At 43.1% G+C, this 21,559-nt stretch overlaps 1 protein-coding gene across 1 annotated transcript in view; it reads right to left on the bottom strand.

Annotated features, from left to right (window-relative positions):
• LOC111237548 (fibroblast growth factor 14-like) overlaps positions 1 to 19,180 on the bottom strand; it is a 40,782-nt gene extending 21,602 nt beyond the window's left edge. Inside the window, exon 1 of the mRNA XM_022766682.1 lies at positions 19,081 to 19,180. Within this exon, the coding sequence (XP_022622403.1) occupies positions 19,081 to 19,174 (94 nt within the window). The 5' untranslated portion in view covers positions 19,175 to 19,180. The remainder of the gene's footprint in view (positions 1 to 19,080) is intronic.
• Positions 19,181 to 21,559: the final 2,379 nt, after the last annotated feature.

Below are 21,559 nucleotides of genomic sequence, written 5' to 3'. Positions count from 1 at the left end.
ACGTACAGCGGTTTACCTGTCCGTCACGTTTCACCGGGCTGTCTGTCAGTCAGATAACAGCAGCTGTCACTGAACGGCTCCTCCAACCGAATGCACCGGACCTCGTTTGTCAGTTTGTGTTCCCATGGTCAACAGGCGTCAGACATAAAAACCTCCGAGAAGGAGAGTGATGCCTCAGAAAGCGATTGTGCCCTCCTCTCCTCTGAAAACGGCCGTTTGTATTCCGCTGACAGATGCGCAAGGCGCGCGTGCCGCCGCGAGACGCTCCAGCTGCGTGAAACTGGCGACAGTCACCGAGAGCATCACCGGAAGAAGGCGGTTGGTCTTTCAAAGTGAAAGCCTAATAGGGGTTGTCTGTTTTGGAAATGGATTATAGCCTGCACATTAAGGAGTCACTTCACAGAAAGAAATGTTTAAGCCTGCCTTTTGACAATTTAATGTAGGGTAATGTTGGGCTTATTATTATTATTATTATTATTATTATTATTATTATTATTATTATTATTATTATTATTATTATTATTATTATTATTATTATTATTATTATTATTATTATTATTATTATTATTATTGTTATTATTATTATTGTTCATAGCCTACTTATATATATATATGTATATTGTAATTTTGCTACTTGTTGCTCCTAATTTTAATCTAATTTAATTATAATACAGCTCATTTCTTACTCTAGAAATCTGCTTATAATAGCACAAAGACCTTTTAACAGGTTATCCATTTTATTCATTTATACAAGTTGTTTTATCTGTAATATTTTTCTTTTTTTAATAACACTGCCTGCTGCATGATTACATTTCTCCTGCAGTATAAGTTTAATCTTTTGTTACTTACTGCACCTTTAGTGTGATTGTTTTAGTTCTCCCTATGATGTGCCTGCTCCTATTCAACACTGACCTTCATTCTTGTCACATATAGACCTAACTGTGATTTTTTTTTTCTTTTCAAACTATATTAAGCCTAAAAGTGACATTTCAGGCCAACAAGGGAATATAACATGATATGAGCGGAACATTTTTACTCAGAATATGTATTAATGATAGGCTACATCATTAATAGTATCTTATTATTATTTTGAAAGTAACGACCGGATGTCCCTGTGGTTGTCGTTCTGGGTGAATTGACGTTCGAAAGCGCGAGCGCTGCCCTGTGGAACCACACCGTAGATGGAGCCACGCGCCGAGAGACCAGTCACACACGCGCTCCCCCCCAAAAAACAACTTGTCATTCTCATTATGGGCCAGTGTCCGGGTGTGTGTGGGGTGTTGGGGCCACGCCAACGGCCGGTGGTCGGCTGGAACTGGTGGCAGGTGCCCGGGTGTGGTTATAGAATGAAACGCAGGCTATAATGGTAGTAATATGCTTTCGTACTGGTTTATGTCCATAACAGTGGAGCAGAATATTTCACGTGCTCTGTACCACTGTAAACTATATATTTAAACTACTTTCTTGCAGGTAGGCCAGCAATTAAGGTGCTCTTTTCATATCAAATAGCCATTGTGCTTAAGTAATTCTATTTTATACACCTATACCTTTATTAGTGCAGGACTTTGCAGTATTTTTTTTAAATCCCAATACCAGGGTCTTGTCCTCCACCCACTGTGATTTTATATTAATCTCTGCTTTTATTCTACAATTAAAAGCTAAGACTCAATAGATATCTTTACAGGCTAATTCCAGTTTATTAAGTATATTTAAAAATGATAAAGAAGATGCAACTAATTCTGAATGCTTTAGATCTTCATGTTTGGGAATACAAATTACATACAACCAGCTAACTGAAAAAATAAAAAATATGAAAAATTGTAATATGTCAAAATCATTTAACAGGTTTTTAAAATTCTGTCGACAGCCCTGCCGTCTACATTATCATGTCATCCTTTGTAGGAACAGAGTGTATGAATTGTGGTATACAGCAAAATTGTGAGAAATTTCATCATGGAGTATGTTTCAGAAGCTAATGCAGACAATGAAACCCGCTCCACTCATTACCTCATCCCACACATTCCTGCTGTCTGTATTCAGCTCATGGCAGACTGTCTGATGAATGGTTTGAAAAATGCAGGAGGTGGGCTCGATTGACAGGCTGATAAACTGGAGGGCTGCCCGACTCACATGTCTGGTTTGTCCAAAGTACACGTGCTTGTACCTTTCAAACAGGTTTCCAGCTGTAAGCTTATACTACAGTACTGAGTACAGTACACTCATATTTCCTCCTGATGTAACAGTATGTGGGGTAGTATCGGGTGTTGCACTGCACCGAGTATAACAGTTTTAAATGATGTGGTAACATCAGACAAAGTCAAAGTATTATTATTTTTGAAAAGTTATGTTCCTTTCTTCTATCAGTCCTAACCCATCTATCCGTCCCTGTAATGAATAATAGACAGGAGGGTTTGGAGGGTATTCCTCTTTATATCTCAAAATCTGATATCCACAAATTATACTTATCATATTTATGCCCCTGATGGATGAACCATTTCCATCAGTGTCAATCTGAAATGTCAACTTTGCCCATAAGACATCTCTCTATCAATAAATTGATTGTCATTCAATACGCTGATTGCAAACATTTTCTCAAAGCCTTTTGAACCCAATATAGATTGTTGCTTCATTCATAGTTGTTGTGAGAGTTATGTGTGCATTATAGTCATAGCTCACTGAGGAATAAATAAGCTTTATAATAAACATCATTATCTCACAATAAAAGAAAAGCTGTCATAGCATTGTAAGCTGTATTTACTGTTTTAAATGAATTAAAGTGCTGTCCACTCTGTGTTGTGTGGATCAAAAAAAGACCTGGGGGCAGTGGGTGAAGCTTACGGTATTAAAAAATAATCAGATGTCGCTTTGAGGCTTCGCAATGTCAGAAGCAGGTCAGGACACTTAAACTGAAATATTTCAGCACCATGGACAGCGAACTGCTTCTGTCTGACTCTGTGTGTGTGTGTGTGTGTGTGTGTGTGTGTGTGTGTGTGTGTGTGTGTTTCAGCACCATGGACAGCGTACAGCCTCTATCTGACTGTGTGTGTGTTTTCTCCAAGGTATCACAGATATTTGATGTATGTCTTTCCATATGCCCACTAGGTGGCACCAGAGCATGTGTAACAGCAGAGTTCTCTGATAACAGTATTAATAGTGGTAGTACATCAATAACACAGCAGTTGTTCTCTGTGTGTGGTACCTAATGATCAACAGCACAAAAGATAAAACCCTTGAATGGAGTTCTCAATGCAGACACAAGCTTATTAGATGTCTTTGAGAACTGAGAGTATGTCAGTGCTATTATTTTTTTTTAATAATTTTCATTGTGATACATTTTCCTTTGCTTGCTTCAGTTCAAGCATTCAACACGACACAGCAGCAGCAGCAGTTTGTCATCCTGTATCTTCATCTTTTGAATCTTCCTCAGGATCCCAGGCTTTCCATCTTTTGTCCTTGATGTTGCTGACGCACAGCTATTTAAATATATCTCTCTTGCTTGTCTCCCTCCCAGATAGGAGGAAAGAAAGAACAAAAATAAAAAGTGTGTTCTTGTGTGTGTGTGTGTGTGTGTGTGTGTGTGTGTGTGTGTGTGTGTGTGTGTGTGAGAAAGAAAGGGGTGTGTACGCGGTTTTATCCAGGTCAGACCAAGTGAAGGAGTTATGAATAAATCAAAACTACATTTACATTAAAATTCATTTCTTCTGCTGCTTTTTATAACATCCCAGGAAGGCGGGACACAGCGCTTCAACTTCAAAAGGAAAATTCTTTGCACCCCGTCCTTCTTCCATCTACTTATTCCACCATCCATCCTCTCAGAAATTTTTTTTTTAAATAAATAAATCAAATATGCCCATCCCAAATCCTTTCTTCTTCATGGTCTACGGTTTACAGGAGAACACACACACACACACACACACAAGGATAAACACAAGGGCACACACACACCAATTATGCGAATAAGCAGAAATATGCAATACTGTGCATGGATGAAAAAGGGATTGCTCTCATTAAGTAGCCGGCTCCCTGCTGAGAGAACACCACACAGTTCTCTACTGGGTCTGTACAGAGGCGGCGGCGCCCTCTACAGGCAATAAAAGAGAAGAACACGCTCTCATCCTCTCCTCAATCTTCTACTTTTCCTTCTTCTTTCCAGTCCATCCTTACATCAAGACAGATGCATTTTCCTATTATACACTGTTTTATTTATTTTTTATTTATTTGTCTTCATTAGATTGTTCTGTTACTGTTCTATTAGAAGATACCTTCAATAACTCTGGCAGTGGCCTCTCTTTTTTCATTATGTTCAAACTGCCAATTATATTTTAGTAGCGAGCAGCTGCAATGATGATGGCCTTGCATCACTGAAAAACACAGAATTAAAGAGGAGAGTGCAGCAGTAGAAGAAACTTAAGTCAGATTGGTGTTGTGTTGTTGTTGTTGTGTTTATACCTAAAGTGTCAGGGCTGTTGTTATGTTGTTTTTGATGTTTTTATGAGCGGATTCTTGATCATTACCTGACTCCCTGAAGTAGTAGGTATTGTAATTCAGCACTCTGACCTAAAAGGGCAGGGGTGGTTGCTGAGTATCTAATTTGTCATTGGTGTCTGTCTGCCTTCTGCTTCACATTTACAGTTGTTCTTTAATACAAAGTGTTGTTTTGAGAAGCAAGTTAATGCGAATAAACCCAGTGAACCAGCCGGTATTTTGAAGCTTTTGTTCTCAGAAAAGAAATGCTGCCTACGCCAACAGGACACAAGCTATTGTTGTTGTAGCAGTTCTGGCAGCAAACTGCTCAGCCGCCTTGAGAGAAGTGTTGGATATCTCACCGACGACTTATTAATGTTCATTTGTTAACTTTTATTTTTGGAAAGTGTTAACTCTGTTTTTGAACACTTTTGATCTAGGGCTGTTTCTGTCGATGTCTTTCCAACTCAGTGTCAGCAGTCTGGGGGGAGCGTCCCCCTTTTGAACATAGCTTTACCCCCATTTTGGTTAGGAATAGTTCAACTGGCCTTTACAGAGCTCTTGTCCACATACTTTTGGCCATGTATTGCATAATTATTTATTACTTTACAAGAATTAAGTCAAGTCAAAATTAAATCTTTTTATCAGATCAGGCTCCATTTCTATTCTCCATTTTCACAACAAGAACTCTAAGATCAATTTCTGACTCACTCACTCACTATAAGCACTTCCCACAGATCATTTGTCAGCGTCTCAGTAGGTGGCGCTCTCATCTTTGTGTGGCCACTCATGGCGACTGTGGCAGCTCGGGCTAATGACTGTGATCCAGGCGCAGAAAGCAACAGGTAAACATTGGATGAATGTGTTAATAATGTGCTGAGTAAAACGAGCACGGATAGCTTAAAGGTTTGCTTATCAGAGGAGAAGAGAGGAGGGGAAGATGGGGATGATGGAGGGAGACGAGGAAAGGGAGCGACGGGAGGAGGAAAGAGAGATGCACGGGGAGGGAACAGATGTGGGTGGGTGTTCCCCAGACAGGAGTGTGAGGATAGCCACTGCGAACTGAGCAGGAGCAGGATGAGTCATAATTCACACTCAGACACCCACCCACACACACACACACACACGGGGAAGTCCACTGTTACCAAGGTAACGAATGATTAGTGACGCAGGTGGGTCTCCGAGAGGAGTGAGAGACACCTGCTGAATGCTGAGAGGATAACACATCCACACACACACACACACACACACACACACATCTGGGATCAACTACATTCATCGTACTGCGTCTCTGACTTTATCCTCCTGCTCCGTCTTTCTCACACACACACACACACACACACACACACACACACACACACACACTATATAATAAAGCTATTAAACTTGACAAAGAAAAACACAATAAAAAAATAGATGATAACGGCCTCATCTTGTCTCCTTTCCTCTCCTTGTTGCCTCTCCTCATCTCCTTCCCTTGTATCAACAAACACCATCACTGCTTCTCCACTGAGGACTTTCTGCAGAAGAGTTGACTCCAGCATTTTGCCCCATAATCCAACAGTGGCTGGACTTAACGCACCAGATTCTAATGCTCCACATATAGGCCGATAACTTTAACTTCAACTGTAATGAAAACACAGTGTGTCCTCACTCAAAGCAGATACAAATCCATCTTTTCAGTCCCTCAAATAGAGAATTCTGTACATTGGTGTGACGCTAACCGCTTCATTTTGAATGTAAAGAAAACTGCGGTGACGGTGTTTGACCCCAGGGCAGTAGGTGACCACAGCTCGGTGAGATCCACGACGCTACATGCTCTCGTTTCCTCTCCTCTCCTCTCCTCTCTTCTATCTCTGTAACATCCTCAACTCAGCAGGGAGAAGTAGAGAGGGAATGGAGAGACTAAATTATTCATTCACACACACCCCCCTTCCCTTCCCCTCACTCTCTTTTCTTCCAGCTCCGTCTGCTGTCTCCCGTGTCTTGAATCCCCCTCCCCTCTTTCTCCTCTTCCCTCTCTCTTATACCTCCTCCTCTCTCATCCCAAATCTTCCTCCAGCGCCTCTCCTCCTCCTCACAGCACGAAGACCAATGAAAAAAACTTCACATCTCCTGGGTGTCAGAAACCTCACAGAGGTATCACAGGAACACAAACACACACACACACACACACACACTAGTCTGCCAGTCACAATGGTTAAAGCAGCTTTATTATCACATAGAACTTCCTGATGCGGAAAAAACAGGTTAAGTTGACACCGAGATGAGCCAGATCATGTAACCTAGCAACCACACAAAATGATGTGCATCATTACGGGTGTGGAGAGAGTCATTGTGTTGTTATTAGTTTAAAATGAAACTTTCAGAGTCAAAAATATCTATACAAAGTTAGCTAACATTAGCCACCATGAGCTACATTGAATAAAGGTTAAAACTAAGCCAACAGGCAAGGAAGCTGATTTCATTTTCAGTAAAAGAAGAATATTGTGATAGAAGACAGAGGAGAAGAAAACTGATTACAACCAAAGACACACACACACACACATACACACACACACACACACACACACACACACACACACACACACATATTGTGTTGATATTTGTGTTGAACCTTACACTGCTCTTCATCATGTAACGTAGAGGAGACAGATCGTCTGCAGAGACTTAATTGAAACCACAGAATAAGACAAAAGTACTGTTTAATCTGTGAGACCGCTTTACTTCACTTTCTCTTACTTTTGCTGCCAAAAATGCAACAAGTGGCTCGTTTTAAAAACACCCCCCCACCCCCCATCCCTGCACCCCCACCACCAATGCTGTGTTTGAAGTCAATAAGTATAATCTTGGAACTGCAAGGAGACAGTGGGAACATGTGCGATTCCTTTGGTAGATAGAGGTATCTCCATGAACGACATGTCCCACTGGGCAATAAAAGATAGTGTTTTAATAATCAGTATGTGGAATATATCAAAAAAAATATCAACGTATCAGTCTGAGAAATCTCACCCTCTCAGTCTGACTCGTGACTCCTCACAGCAGCAGGAGTCATCAGTAATGGAGGGCTTCGTGAACAACTCCCGTATTACTATTGATCTCCCTCTTTTTGAAAGCTTCGGGGACACTTCAAGGGGATATTCCCAGGAAGTGCAGTTCTAATATTTCTGGTGTTGTTGGTACTTTGAAGTGTGAAGTAATAACAGTGAAAGTCAATTCCTGTTAGTCATGCTTTTTCCCCAGAGAGAGAAATCATCCAATCGGCTCTAACTTGCTGTCATTCATTAAGGCTGCCTGTTAAAGCAGCAGGGGATGTATATATATTCAGTAAATGAAATCTAACCGTATGAAGCATCCTTGCGGCTATTTGAAAAGCAGTGGATAGTAATATGGTGCTGTTTTGGAGCTTTAACCCCATGTTTCGGGATTTTTCGCCCAGAGAGGTCAGAGGTCACAGAGCAGCAGCTAAAGCAGGTACAGGAGGAGGCTGGCAATTTTTCTATGCAAAAAAAAAGAAAGATAACAGCTGAAAATGGAAGACCACTGCGTCACAGCGGTTACATAAGCGCTCCAGATCTTTCCCCTAAAAAAGTCAGAACTACAGAGGAAGACGAGAGGAGGGGGGGGTTGAACTACAGAGACTGAAGGGAGAACTCCTCCGAGCAAGAGCCTGATTGAAGGCGGGTGTTGTTTAAGTTTTGACTCTGGGTTTTTCTAATACTGAATAAAGAGAACTGAGGTTGAGGAAATGCAGAAAAAGGAAGGAAGGAAGGAAAATCAAGAAATTCAAAAAGAATGTGAAAATGCATTATTCATTTTCACAAAGCACATCCTGATTTCTCATCCTCGCCAAACTTCTCTATACATAGATCGTGCGGTGCAGTCAGTCAGTCAGCCAGTCAAGCAGTCGTCCGCGAAGCCACTTCATCTCCTCCACTTAACCTACACATCCTCATACTGACGCGTATGAGGCTGCAGCTTTCACCTGGATCCAGAGTGTGTACGATCGCTGTGGGGTTTATTTTTGTCTTTTTGCTGAAACAGCCCAGACCTACTACTTCCGTCTGTTCTTTTGGAGAGACAGAAGTTATCATTTGCACAAACGTCTTGTTGTTCTTCTGTGCATGCGGGTCACATCAGGGCCATGACCAGTTTCACACTGGAGTCTAATATTGGCCACATTTTAAAAGATAACATGAACAGCTGCATAAGAAAATCCAATCTAGAAAGAAAGAGCACTAAGTCTCACAGTGTGAACGTAGTCTTAATACTATTTTCCATCCGTCCTCTATAGCTGAGGGACCTGCAGAGGGTCATCAGCTCATCTAGATCACCTCAACCTCTCAGGATGTAATAGCTTGAGCTCACTCCCTCTCTCTTCCTGCGTCTGCTTCTTTTTATCCTTGCACCGCTCCACGCCTCTTCGGGCGTCTTCCTGTTAAACCCCTTTGGGCCTTGGTTTCATGCCGAAACGGGAACCCCTGTCGATACTGCTGAGTTGTGAAACGAAAGGTGGAGAGCGGTGCTGCGAGGGATAATTAAGTGCAAACACTTGAAGCACAGAGTTGCGCATCAGAAGGACAGAAATGTGCCGACTGGACCAGCGTCAGAGAAATCTAATGCATCTGTCAATACTAATTCATTCACTCTCTATCCCACTGTGGTTACTTACTGTATGTGTGTTTCTGCTGTGATGTGTGCTTGTGCTGGGGTCGCTGTGGTTGTTGTGTCGCCGTGTGTGTGTGTGTGTGTGTGTGTGTGTGTGTGCGTGTGTATGTGTGTGTGTGTGTGTGTGTGTTGCAGTGATCTGGGTCAGAGAGTTGAACTGAATGGTTCCCCAGCAGCTGCACTTCTTCAACCACAATTCCCAGCCCCACCACTCCTCTGCCAGCAGCACTTTCCAGCGTACTGGCACTTTTAATGAGTAATGGCAGTGATTTTTCTTTTCTTTTTTTTTTCCTCTCCTGCCTCGGAGATGTTTACATCACTGTAACCTGCTGGCCTCTTTGTAGTGAGTCAGTCACATCTCGGACAGGGCCATTGTTTAATTGTGTTGGCAATGTCACAACACTTGGGCATCATGCACCAGGCTCCAGGCTCTTACAGATTGAGTTTAAATTTCTTTTATGTTTGTTTGCATGTGACAATATGTCAACTAGCTGCTCCATGTTTTCCCAAAAAAGGAGATGAGAGCTTGGCTTGTTTAGCAGCTGTTTTTAGGGTCCTTGTTTTTTTTTCTGTGCAGCTGACTGAATAAAACATAAAATTAGTTTTTGAATAACGGGAACACAGAGCGTAGGTAGATAAAGTGACGAGAGATAAAACTTTGTCAAGCATTCAAAGCTCAACAAAGGAGAATGTTTTTCAGCGCCACCCACATTCGTGCACATGCCGGCGAGGGCTTAAGCTTCTTATTCTCGGCGGCGTCAGCCTGAGTAATAAAATGGCTAATTTGAGCTATTGTGTTATGAACAAACTTATTATTATTCCTCACACCTCTCTGCGGAGAGAAGTTCACAGTTGGATAGGAGGAGGAGGAGGAGGAATGACCAGGTGGTGGATTGTTGGAAGTAAATCTTTGTGATGATGATGTTTAACTCCAAATCTGAGGTGATACAACTGATGCCTCCCTTTTTCCTTCTTCCTTTGTGTGGCATGAAATCGCACCCAATATTCTCACTACACAAGAGCAAGTTTATCAGAGAGCTGGTTTGTCAAGAGGCGTTGCTTTTGAGTCATGTCATAATTACTATATTGCACTGAAGCAGGTGAGAGATATTGTGTATGTTTCATATTGCCAGCAACAGGTTCAGCTGCTGAAAATACTCACTCGAGTGTCAATCCACCGCTGAAAATAGTCCCCAGCAAAAAGCACTATACAGTACCCAGCTGTTGAAGGAAATTACTCAGTACAAAATGAAAGTCAGCAGGTCTTTCAGCGGAGGGTGGTGCAGTTTTAGTTCAACCTCCAGCCCAGTGAATATAAACACCCATTGTGATCCTTGTGGGACGGCTTTTTTGCATTCACGGGGGTGTTTAGTTTTTACCACCCACAGATTTTCTCAGCTACAGCTCAACAAGTGTAAAGTTTGAAGTAGAGGATTTGGAGGAAGTGGTTTGATTAGAGTTAGTTGATCGCATGAGACGAGCGAGGGGAAGAAGAAGAAAATGAGTTTGCAAAGGAAGGAAGCAACAGACCTTATCTGTCTACCACACACACACACACACACACACATATCATTCACAGCTATACAATGCAGAGTTCCCCAGACAGACACTACAGCATGACGCCTGACCTATCAAGTACTACAAAGGGCACATCCGCTTGTGTAGTTTCCCTGTGTGTGTTTTCTACTCTCTCAGTCTCTGTCCGCATTCATGGTTTCACAGCGACTCTCAAACTCCTCAAATTCACCAACAGAACATCACCCTGAACCCTGACTGGGATGAGAGTTCAGATCATCTTTTGTTTCACAAAGTGTCCAGTCAAAATTCGGAAGAATCAGAAACTCATTTTTGGTTTTTTAGGGTAATTTTTAACTAAAGGGAAGTTGACTTATTGCTATTTTAACCAAGTGCCTGAATTTATCTTTACACACTGTATGACTGGAAGCTCTTACACACTAACTTCACATCTGTAAAAACTACACTAAACTAATAATTATTATTATTTATATAGCACCTTTCAGCAAATAAAGTTACAAAGTTCTTTACAATAAAAACAGAAATGCAAGTAATAAAATCCAAACTAAAATAAACAATAAAAACAACAGTCGATAAAAGGCCATGTGATAAAAGTGAGTCTTAAGAAAAGATTTAAAAGAAGATTTATACTTTTTTAAAAGTATAAATATAAATAAATAAAATGGAGAAATAAGTCAATACACAACCACAGCTGGCACCTCAAACTGTATATTTGCACAAAAGACACTGCAAGGAAGCTTGTTACAAATAGTTCGATTATTTTACTGATTCTCTTTAGAGGTAAAGTAAGTGACAGTTTTCCTAAGTCTCTCTCTCACTCTCTCTCTCTTTCTCTCTCTCTCTCAGGACAGATGTTTCCAGCGGAAAGAGCATCTTACCTGGTTCAGCTTTGCCCAAAGCCGCCTTTATTCTCCTCTCTGCTACCTTCAGTATAAACTCAAAGTCCATAACCAACACACACACACACACACACACATGCACACCTGTAAACACCAGCACAATGGACTCTTTTTGAAAACTCACTTTTTAAAGTGTCCCCCAATGCATGGCTACACACACACACACACAAACACACACACATAAGTGAGTGGGACTGATATGGTGATTATGTCATGCGGGGCTGTCATCAAGTGAAAGGTTAATGCAGACATGGGAAGATTAAAAGCCAGCTCAAGTGTGTGTGTGTGAGTGAGTGAGAGGTGGAACAAAGGAGGGGGAGAGAGGCTGAGAGCGGAGATAAAGAGAGGAGGCGCTAAGGCAAAGCTACAGAGTGAGAAGTTGGCGGACATGTTTTTTTTCTCTTCAACTTGTTTTGTGGTTGAATTTCAAAATTAAATTCCTGGTTTCAAGGCGAGACATTTATCATCATTTAATATTCCCATACTCAACTCTAATGCTCAGGATCATTCTTATATGTTTTGCCCTGTCAGTGTATTGGTTGTTCTGGAAAATGATGTGATCTTCTGCTGATCTGGTTAAGTTAAGTTTAGTTAGTTGACTTAAAGTACTTGGTTAAGGATCACTATTAGCCTGAATACAATAAGTCAGAAAGTCAGAAAAAACAAAAGCATACGTTCAGAGCAGAGCGCAGAAATCATCAACATGACTTAGGACATTCAAAAAACACCTGAAACAAAGCAGAAAGTGTGACAGCTGTAATGAATTAGCCTAAAAACATGAAGACGGATCCAAGACTAAGGACGCTGCAGCACCAGGTCCATCGGTGACTCATGTAGGCCATTGAAAGGTTTATTTTTCCTGATTACACCCATCCTCTTCAAGATCACGATTCTTACTTTAGAAGAATCAACCTTCATGCTTAAAGCCACGCGGAGCACAACATCGAGGACGACTGTTGTTGAGCTCACATGCCAAAAAGTCTGCGTGAAATGGTTGAAAGCTCTGGGAAAAGTTAGTAAGTGCAACTAGAGTAGAGGTGATTGTGTTGAGGGAAAAGTATACAATATCACCAGCCCTCATGCTTCAATACTGTAGCATTAAAAAAAGAGAGTGATTGTATGTGTTTTCCAGCCTCGCCAATTAAGCATTTTTCCTGCAGCGAGTCAGAGGGAGACTGAGTTGTTGTCAAGTGTTTCTCTGCTTCTTATCATTCAGTCTGTGAGAACCCTTCTTGGTGCAGTCTTTGATGCCCCGCTGCTTTTCAAGTGCACTTGGAAAAATAACACTCAGCACTCACTCTCTCTTGACAGAAACCTGGAGCGAGAGCAGCCCAAACACACACATGCCCGCTTACACACACACACACACACACACAGAGACACACATACGCATTCCCTCCTATACTCTTTTGGTCATTGCGTCATTTTTGAAAATTATAGTGTTTCCACATGCTGAGCAGAGTTACACTATAATCAACAGCACCAGCTTCTCAGGAGGTTTTTATTTCTCTCCGTCTGACACCCGGTAGCACCTGGTTTCTTTCCACGCAGGAAAGCAACACTGTGCAGACGGCCACTTCAGACTCTAGTGCTTTTTAGAATAAAATTTTTTTTAAAAAGATTTGTATGCAAGTTAAACTTTTAATAAACCCACTTATATCATCCAGAAAATGCCTTTGAACAAATCTGTGTTGTTAAAGTTCACTGTTAGATTTACTCCTAACAGTATCTTACATTACACATTTAGCCAGGGCTGTATTACCGAATGAGCAAAGCAGGATGCCCTTGGCACCAAGGGGGCCCTCAAAAGGCCCCAAAGTCACTGTGTGTAAAATACTTTTTCAGATTTTGATTTTGCAATTCACAAAAGTGAGAATATGGAACATGGTGTTAGTTCAGGCAGAGCCCTTTAGTGCCACTTGCATCAGCTGATTGGCGTCAGTAGCTGTATTCATGCTTCTCTGTCTACTGGCACATTCACTGGCACATTCAGCTACCAGCTCAGTAACAACTAATCACATTCATGGAGGTGTGCTTTTGCAGCTATTATACCCAGCACTCGTCACTGTTATACTGTATATGTACCTGCTCCTAGGGGTCAGAGGTCAGTGGGGGATCAAGCAGAAGCCACTGGATATCATATTAGAAACTTTTGTCTGCAAAGTTCATTTGAGTTTGGTGTGTTTTTTCGCTAACAAAGTATTTTGTTTGGTTATATAAAATGACGTGTGACTGCTCTGTATGTGGTAGGGGTGTGATTAGTTGACACATTCTGTGTGTGCGTGTGTGTATCTGTGTGAACAATGACGTACGTGACGAGTTCAGGCACAGGCAGATCAGACCAGCAAAGTCATAATGTCTTTCTGCAGACTCAGTGTGTTTGGACAATGAGGCCATGAGCTAATGAACACACTCGCCACACACACACACACACACACACACACACACACACCAAGGGAGCGTATTAGAGGACTGCACCAAAATCCTCCGTGTGACCTTAGAGGACAGACGTCACTATGACTGTCACTGTTCTGTCAACTCATCACCTTTAGATGTGACGGCACGCAACTCAGAGACCGACGCACGCAAGTTCACTTTGTTGCGAGCTTGGGGGGAAAAGATGAAATATTTCCAACTGTGTCCACCGGTGGGACTTTTGAGGACATGTCTCTGCAACATTTTATTCTTGACGGGGTTGAAACTAAAATAGAATTTAAATATAGTGTATTTATATATATATGTGTGTGTGTGTGTGTGTGTGTGTGTGTGTGTGTGTGGGCCTTTCACTTACAGAGACAAATCTGAGTTGGCACGAACCCCACTGCTATACTCCAGTGGTTAAATAAAACATAAAGTACCATGCCTTAATGGCAACTCTCCAGAGAAGGTGAGCAGACGTGTGTGTGTGTGTGTGTGTGTGTGTGTGTGTGGGGGTGTGTGTGTGTGTGTGTGGGGGTGTGTGTGTGTGTGTGTGGGGGTGTGTGTGTGTGTGTGTGGGGGTGTGTGTGTGTGTGTGTGGGGGTGTGTGTGTGTGTGTGTGCGTGGGTGTGCGTGCCTACATGTGCTATAAAAGGTGAAAGTCTCTATCTGGGTCACGCCACATGGGACACAAGACATTGAGTAACATTGTGCCTTATTCCTTTTTAAAAATGAATGATACTGATTCATGTGGAGGAAACGGAGGGAGTCCCACTTACAACACTGCAACTCCATTCACACAGGAAAAAGCTGCACAGCAGTGGGACCGGACCTGATCGCTGAATACATGTTGTGAAATACATTTCGTGGCCTTGAATGGGGGAGAAAAGTTATTTTTTTCTTGAATTTACTTACTATAAAGGCACTGTATAATCTTTAGATTGTAATTATGACATATTTGTGATACTATCTGTTGTACTTTTTCAGAATAGGCAGAGTTTGCCTATGTCCGCTACAGGACATCTGGTGCATTTGTCACCAGGGTTAACGGTACTTTGTTAGCGATGCTATTATTCACTAAAAATAGGGTCTCTTTTCAGGGCCCTCTGCTAGCGAAGCAGTTTAATATTGTGAGGGAAGAAAGGTAGATGAAGAAACATGTTCGACTGCCGATCCTTGGCGTATACAGTAAAACTCATGATTTGTTCGGCTGCACTGTAAACAGACAAACCGGTTGCTCTTCTTCGGTTGTTTCCAGTGGAGGCCCGTTTGGCTGACCCCAGACATGTTTTAACATGAACAGAACTGTTGGACCTGTGTCATTAAAACACACTTGCTGTTACCATGGGAAACCAAACTAGAGCTAAAATCTTAGAGATTATATAAATTCAAATAACATGACAACAGGTTACTGACCAGATGAATATTAATGACCCTGTGGCCTTTCCTCTGGCACAAAAAAAATGTGTTTTGAGTCCCAGTACTGCTAAAAATAGTACTGATGTTGTTCCGTAGCAAACATTACCTCATCTATGGACCACTAGTGGAGCTATTGATTTTAAGTCTTGTTATTTTTCAATTTTTAAAAATTGCATAGAAATCCATCTTGGTAAGAACGAACGAAAAACTTAAGCTTGATTCTCAGTGAGTCATCATGCATACTGATGCACACACACACACACACACACACACACACGCATCCATACACACTAAACAAGGCTGTATTCCTGCCTTCCCAGTGGACCGTCGCTAAATAGTGCAATTCAGAGGAAAAGCCGCCAACAAATGCTGAGTCAGCCAAACTCTCCAGCCATCTCTCCCCGGTCCATATTTCACCACCAGCTGTGCGTGTTCTCCATAAACACACACATACACACTTAAAACGCCGAGAGAAAGAGTTCATACGTTTTCTTTAATTAAAGGAGAAAGTGACAGCTAAACGGTGCTGGCTGCTATAAATCCACAGAACCGGCTGCTGGATGCAGGTGGGGAGTTACTTGTTTCTCTCAAAGATGGTGTAAATTATGTGCTGCTGTTCTTCTTTGCATTGTGTGTGTGTGTGTGTGTGTGTGTACACTTTTCACCATGATACAATATCTTCAGTGTAAATAACAGGTGAGTATTTTTATTTTTTAAACTTAGAATCCAATCAACTCATTTTCAGTGGATCAGCTAGTTCATTAATCAACTAATAATAGATAAATCAAAGTCCACTTACTAGCTTTAACCAAGCTTTCAGCTGCACCTTAAAGTAGAATTAGCAGATGGAAATGGATCTCAACTGAGGCGTCTCCATCTGCTGAAGAAGACCATGAGATGCAGTTGAAAACACAAGAAAAAGACAAAGCTAATAAGTAGACCTTGAGTCAAGATTATTGTATGAAAGCACTATTTACAAGAACTTTCAATCAACTGTTTCACCACTAAATACACTGTGACTTATGACTGATTTATTTGAACTTTTACTGATCAAAAGGACATTAAACTGTCATAAGGCATCAGTATTGTGACAACAAATGTGGCTTGAAGTCCATCCCTTTAATGAGGTCCCACACCTAAAGAGTGAGTTTGAAACTGCAGGGAAACTGTGAGTCCAGAGGTTTCGGCTCAGTGTTGCTGAAAGTCCCTGCTTAATCCAGCGAGTCCAGCTTCAGTTGATCTAATGAGCAAAGAGGGACACAATATAAAAAAAGGAATTGCAGCAGAAACACAGAGCCGGGAGGGGACACAAAACAACACAACCAGTCACGTGACCCCTTTGTAAATTGCAGGTAGTGGTGTGTTGGCAGGCAGTGAAAAGAACGTAGCAAATGAGTTCTTTCACCTGTGCCAACGTCAGTTTCATTTGGTTTTGTTTTCATCTTTAATCTGCAAGATTAATAGTTTATCTTTGGTGCACATGGTGCACGCATATGCCTCCTTCCTTTAAATGATTGTTGAGAAGGTACAAATATATTCCAGAGGAAAGACCTACCAGCCTTTCATAAATTGTTTACACGCTGAATCACTCGTCAGTCAGTGACGGAGAGCAAAACAGATATTTATGTATGAGGGAATATCACTGATCAGGCCTAACACAATGTGATGCTCTCCGTGAGTTGAAAATGAGTGAATAGAAATAATATCCCATTCCTCCAGCATCATAAAAGTAATCTCTCTCCAAACTAAAGCCAGTGGTTATTTAAAGGAAACAAATTAAATATCTGAAACATAGTGATATGCATTGGAAAATTTCATTCCAGCAGTTAAAAGTTGCTGCAGCTCAGAGGTTGTGAATGCTAAGTGCTGCTGTCTATGGTGCTGAAATGTTTGCACGACTGTCCTTTTAATGCATCAGCTCCAAACCAGAGGGACAGTGCTTTGTAACCAACAGAAAAAAATGATTGTTTAGCATTCAGGGACAAAGAGTAGACACAGCATTAATGTCTCTGACCTCGTCACACCTTCAGAATATCCCTTGTCTGTGGTTTACTCTGAGTAGGGTGTTTACTGTGGACGTGTTATGCTTGTCGTGCATCATAAGAGTTGCATGGTGGCAGGACAGATTTGAAAGTTGAGCTGAAAGTTGAAACTTTTTTTTTTACTTTTTAAAAAAACCACATCTGTTTCCACTTTGTGGTGCGTCGTTCCTTTATCTGAGGCCTGATGAAGCGCCATTGAGTAAGACAGTGAGTAATGTCCAGCTGCAGGCTCTGACCGCCGATCACATGATGTGAAAAGCTCAACTTTTCCTACTTCCTACATAAAGTGATGACACTTTTTTTGGTTTGCTTAAGATCACAGGAGATACACTCCCCAGCTGACTCCATGTCAGGGCCAGAACTAATAGTAATTATATATTTTTGTCATTTAACTGATGAAATGCAACAGTGAGAAAATGAACCAGCGATTGGACCTTGTAAAGTTTGGACAAACTTTCACTTCTGCTCATAGAAACATTGTATCTGACCACAGCTTTCTGCCTCCTGGAGCCTGCTGTTGCCCTCTAAACACTGTGGAAGATACAGAGGCCAACTCTCTGATGCAATGTCAATATGCCAATAATGTCAACAACATCCACTTCCTGTTACAATGCCAGTGACAATCTCTGCCCTGCCCTCGCCCACAGCAGATGGTGGAAAATCTGCTGGAGAACAAAGCAAACTGTTTGGTTTGGTCAAAGCTTATGGCAAATCTAAATGTGTCCTGTCCTCTTTGGGGAGCATGACAATGTAGTAAACTGAATTTCACTCTTAATTATATTGTGGCTGCACACTAATGAATACAACCAGGGACATGTGACAGAAGGGCCGCACATCTGCACACAAATCCAACCTTAGAGGATGCAGATGTTGCCTGTCGGTGTACCCAGCTTGATGTTGGACACAATTAAGTCTCACCTACATGGAAAAAGTAGCATTAAACACTGTATGACCCTGTTAAAGTCAGTTCCCAGAGAAGCTCTGAGCTCTGCTGAACACAGCATCACATTCAGTCTTGGATCTCATGAGAGGAGATGTTTGTGTTCGCACAGTCAGACTGAAATGTCTGCAGCCAGAAGAAAAACACACAAAGACTCTTTCCTACTCCTTAGTATAAATCCACAGTGGAAGTCTAAATAAGGCCATGTGCTGTTTAATCATGCAGGTTAGTGGAGCCTGAACGGGTCTGCATGCTGCATTAGACTTGATTTTCTGCAGCATCTCTGCCACGCACGACACGCACAGCGCGCACGCTTTTTCGCACGCACTGCCACTGTAGTCTACCTGTGCTAATAAGTTATCACCCCACCCCTCACTCTGCCCCCCCTCCCCATCATAACTCCCCTCCCTCCCCCTCCCTGTAGTGCACTCACTTGCTGCACAACTGCGATTGCAGAGAAACACCAGCAAGCAGTCGAACAGTGCAGTCTCAGGAGGGAATACACACACACGCGCGCGCGCGCGAGTGCGCACACACAAACACACACACACACACACAAACACACAGAGTGTTGCGCGCACGCACAGGCTCAGACACGTAATAAAGTCTTTCTTTATCACCTCATACACACGCACTTACACACAGAGAAACAGGCACACACACACACACTGAGACACACACACAACAAACTCACCAGTTGGGTTCTTGTTTTTCTTGAGGCTCCTGCCACAAAGACACTGCAGCATATGCGATCCTTTGCTGAAAATGTTGTTCCAAATAAACCGCATGGATTTGGCCGAGACAGGGGAGGAGGAGGAGGTGGAGGAAGAGGAGGTGGGGGACGAGAGGCGCTCCGGATGCGGCAGCCTAAAATTCACCCACCTCATGGGGGCTGATCCGCCCCCCTGTTTGCATGCCAGCAGAGCCGGCCAGCTGTTGGGCTCAGTTCGGCGGTGCTTCGGCCCCCCAATCTGCACCATAGACAAGAATAAGAGCAGGAAGCCCGGCTCGTCGCCCGGTTTCTCGCCCGGTTCCTCCACAAGCCCAGAAATCAGCAACCGCACGTATTCCGCGTCGACGTCGTCCTCGTGCGGCAGGAAAAGAGCAACCGCTGCGGCGCTTTTCTCCGCGGTGTCCGACTCCGGCTGCCCCAGCGGCCGGTGGTCCTCAGCGGCGGAGGAGCGGTCGCTGCTGCTGCCGCCCGGCCGCCGCGGCGTGAAAACCCCGCGAGCGCTCCTCTTCAAATGGCGTCGTCTGCCGCGCGGCGCGGGGAGAGGAGCGGCAGCGGCTGACAGGCATGCGGCGGCGCTAGCGTGAAGTCGGCGGTACGCGGCAGCTGTCGGCTTCTGCACAAAAAACCATTGCATATTAGTGGGGATCGCAGGGGTCGGTGCGTCCGTCCGTCCGGGAGGGGAGGAGGAGGAGGGGAGGAGTGCGGATACCGGGTGTCCGTCAGCAAGTCGGTGGCATCCCTGTACCCACACACTAGGCAAGTACTGCAGCAGGGGGGCTCCTTTCCAAACGCACACACACTCGCTCAGACACACTGCACACACACGCTAGATGCAGAATCCTCTTCCAGCAGCAGCGCTGGCTCTCTGGTCTCTGGTCAGTGAGCGCGCAGGCAGCGCTGGACCGGCCAGGTGAATCACTGCAGGGAATCTCTGCACTATCCCACTCTGTGTTTTTCTCTTTCAAAAGTCCTTATGAATATTTGATCCGCGTTTCGGCCTCCACTTCTCAATAATCCATAAGCTCCAGTGCGCCAAGATACTGCTGCTGCTGCTGCTGCTGCTGTCTGTCTGTCTGTCTGTCTGTCTGTCTGTCTGTCTGTCTGTCTCCTCTTCCTCTCCTCTCTCCTCTCTCCTCTCTCCTCCTCCTCCTCCTCCTCCTCTTCCTCTTCCTCACCTTGCTGATGGAGAGAAGCTGCTGGACTGTGGCTCTGCTGCCTCCACCACTCCAGGAAACTAAATGCAGAAGAAGAAGCAGAAGAACACCGGGTCCGGCTCGTGGTCCTCTCGCGCTTCTCTGTTGCTTCAGCGTCTTTCTCTGCTGCGCTCGAGACGACCGACGGCCGGTGGGGCGCAAGGAGGTGCACTGACTATCTATACCCAACCAGCACCAAAGTCAGAGCAGTTCAGCAAAACACGCATTCCGGTTGGCACCTTCAGAATAAAACGAATAAATCGACATTTAGGTTTTTAACTGCTTTTTAACTTGAGCACATGTGAGGAGACTCTCTTTTCCCCCTATGCAGCAAGGTATATATTTCACATAGGCCTTTATACTATATTTTCACATGGTTTATGAAAAGAACATTATTTTCTGTAGCCAATTTTCAGCAGGCAATCAGGAAAGAAAAAAGGAAAGAAATTGGATAAAAAATGTGCAGTAAATTACAGCTGAAGTTCAAAAAGTTACTCATACCTGCATTAAAGTGACAGGTAATGGCCAAAGCATTTACATAGGCCTGCAGCATTCCCCTAAATTAACTGTCTTTATGAGGGAAGTCATTTTAAGGCTGTTTCTGTACTTCAAATATATTTCTCTTCTTTCTGCAAAGTAACTTACACCATTTCCTGATTTGATCACCTTAGAGTTGTGCACAGCTACAGCCTTAGTTCTTTTTCTTTGAAATTAGTTTCACTTGCTTTCCACTCGACTCTTATTCTGAAGGAAAAAGTTACCTCCGGTTCGCCCGTGCAACTTGATGCAGCCTCACAGTGAGCAGCTGTTTGCAGTTACGTAGACATGTGGTTCCCACACCGTCAGTATGTGGACTGACTGGATATGAACCATAAGCGGCAACATTTTGGAGGGGGGGGGGCGAGATGGCGTCACTGATAAATGCACGAGACCACCACATATCTACCTTTGTAACTGCTATCTCATTACAGCGCATCCTTCTTTATGTCAGAGAGGCGTAACTCCAAACTCCGTTTAAAGACCTTGCAGTTTAATGCCGTCTGTCCTATCAGCCAATGTACACACCTGTTGCACGACTCTCTTGTAACACTGGGCTCTTGCAGTCACGTGCATGTATGGTCTATGGGAAACAGCTTCATCTGAATGAAGTCTTATCTATGAGAATTGCTAGTCTCCTATTTATTTTTGCTATGGTGTGAAGAACCTTCAGCATTTTAGAATAAAATGTTGTGGAATTGAAGTGCAGC

The sequence above is a fragment of the Seriola dumerili genome, unplaced genomic scaffold, assembly GCF_002260705.1.
Source record: "Seriola dumerili isolate Sdu_G_001 unplaced genomic scaffold, Sdu_1.0 BDQW01000998.1, whole genome shotgun sequence".
NCBI lineage: Eukaryota > Metazoa > Chordata > Actinopteri > Carangiformes > Carangidae > Seriola > Seriola dumerili.
Note: the sequence above shows the minus strand (reverse complement) of the source record. Positions and strands in the feature narration are given on the sequence as shown.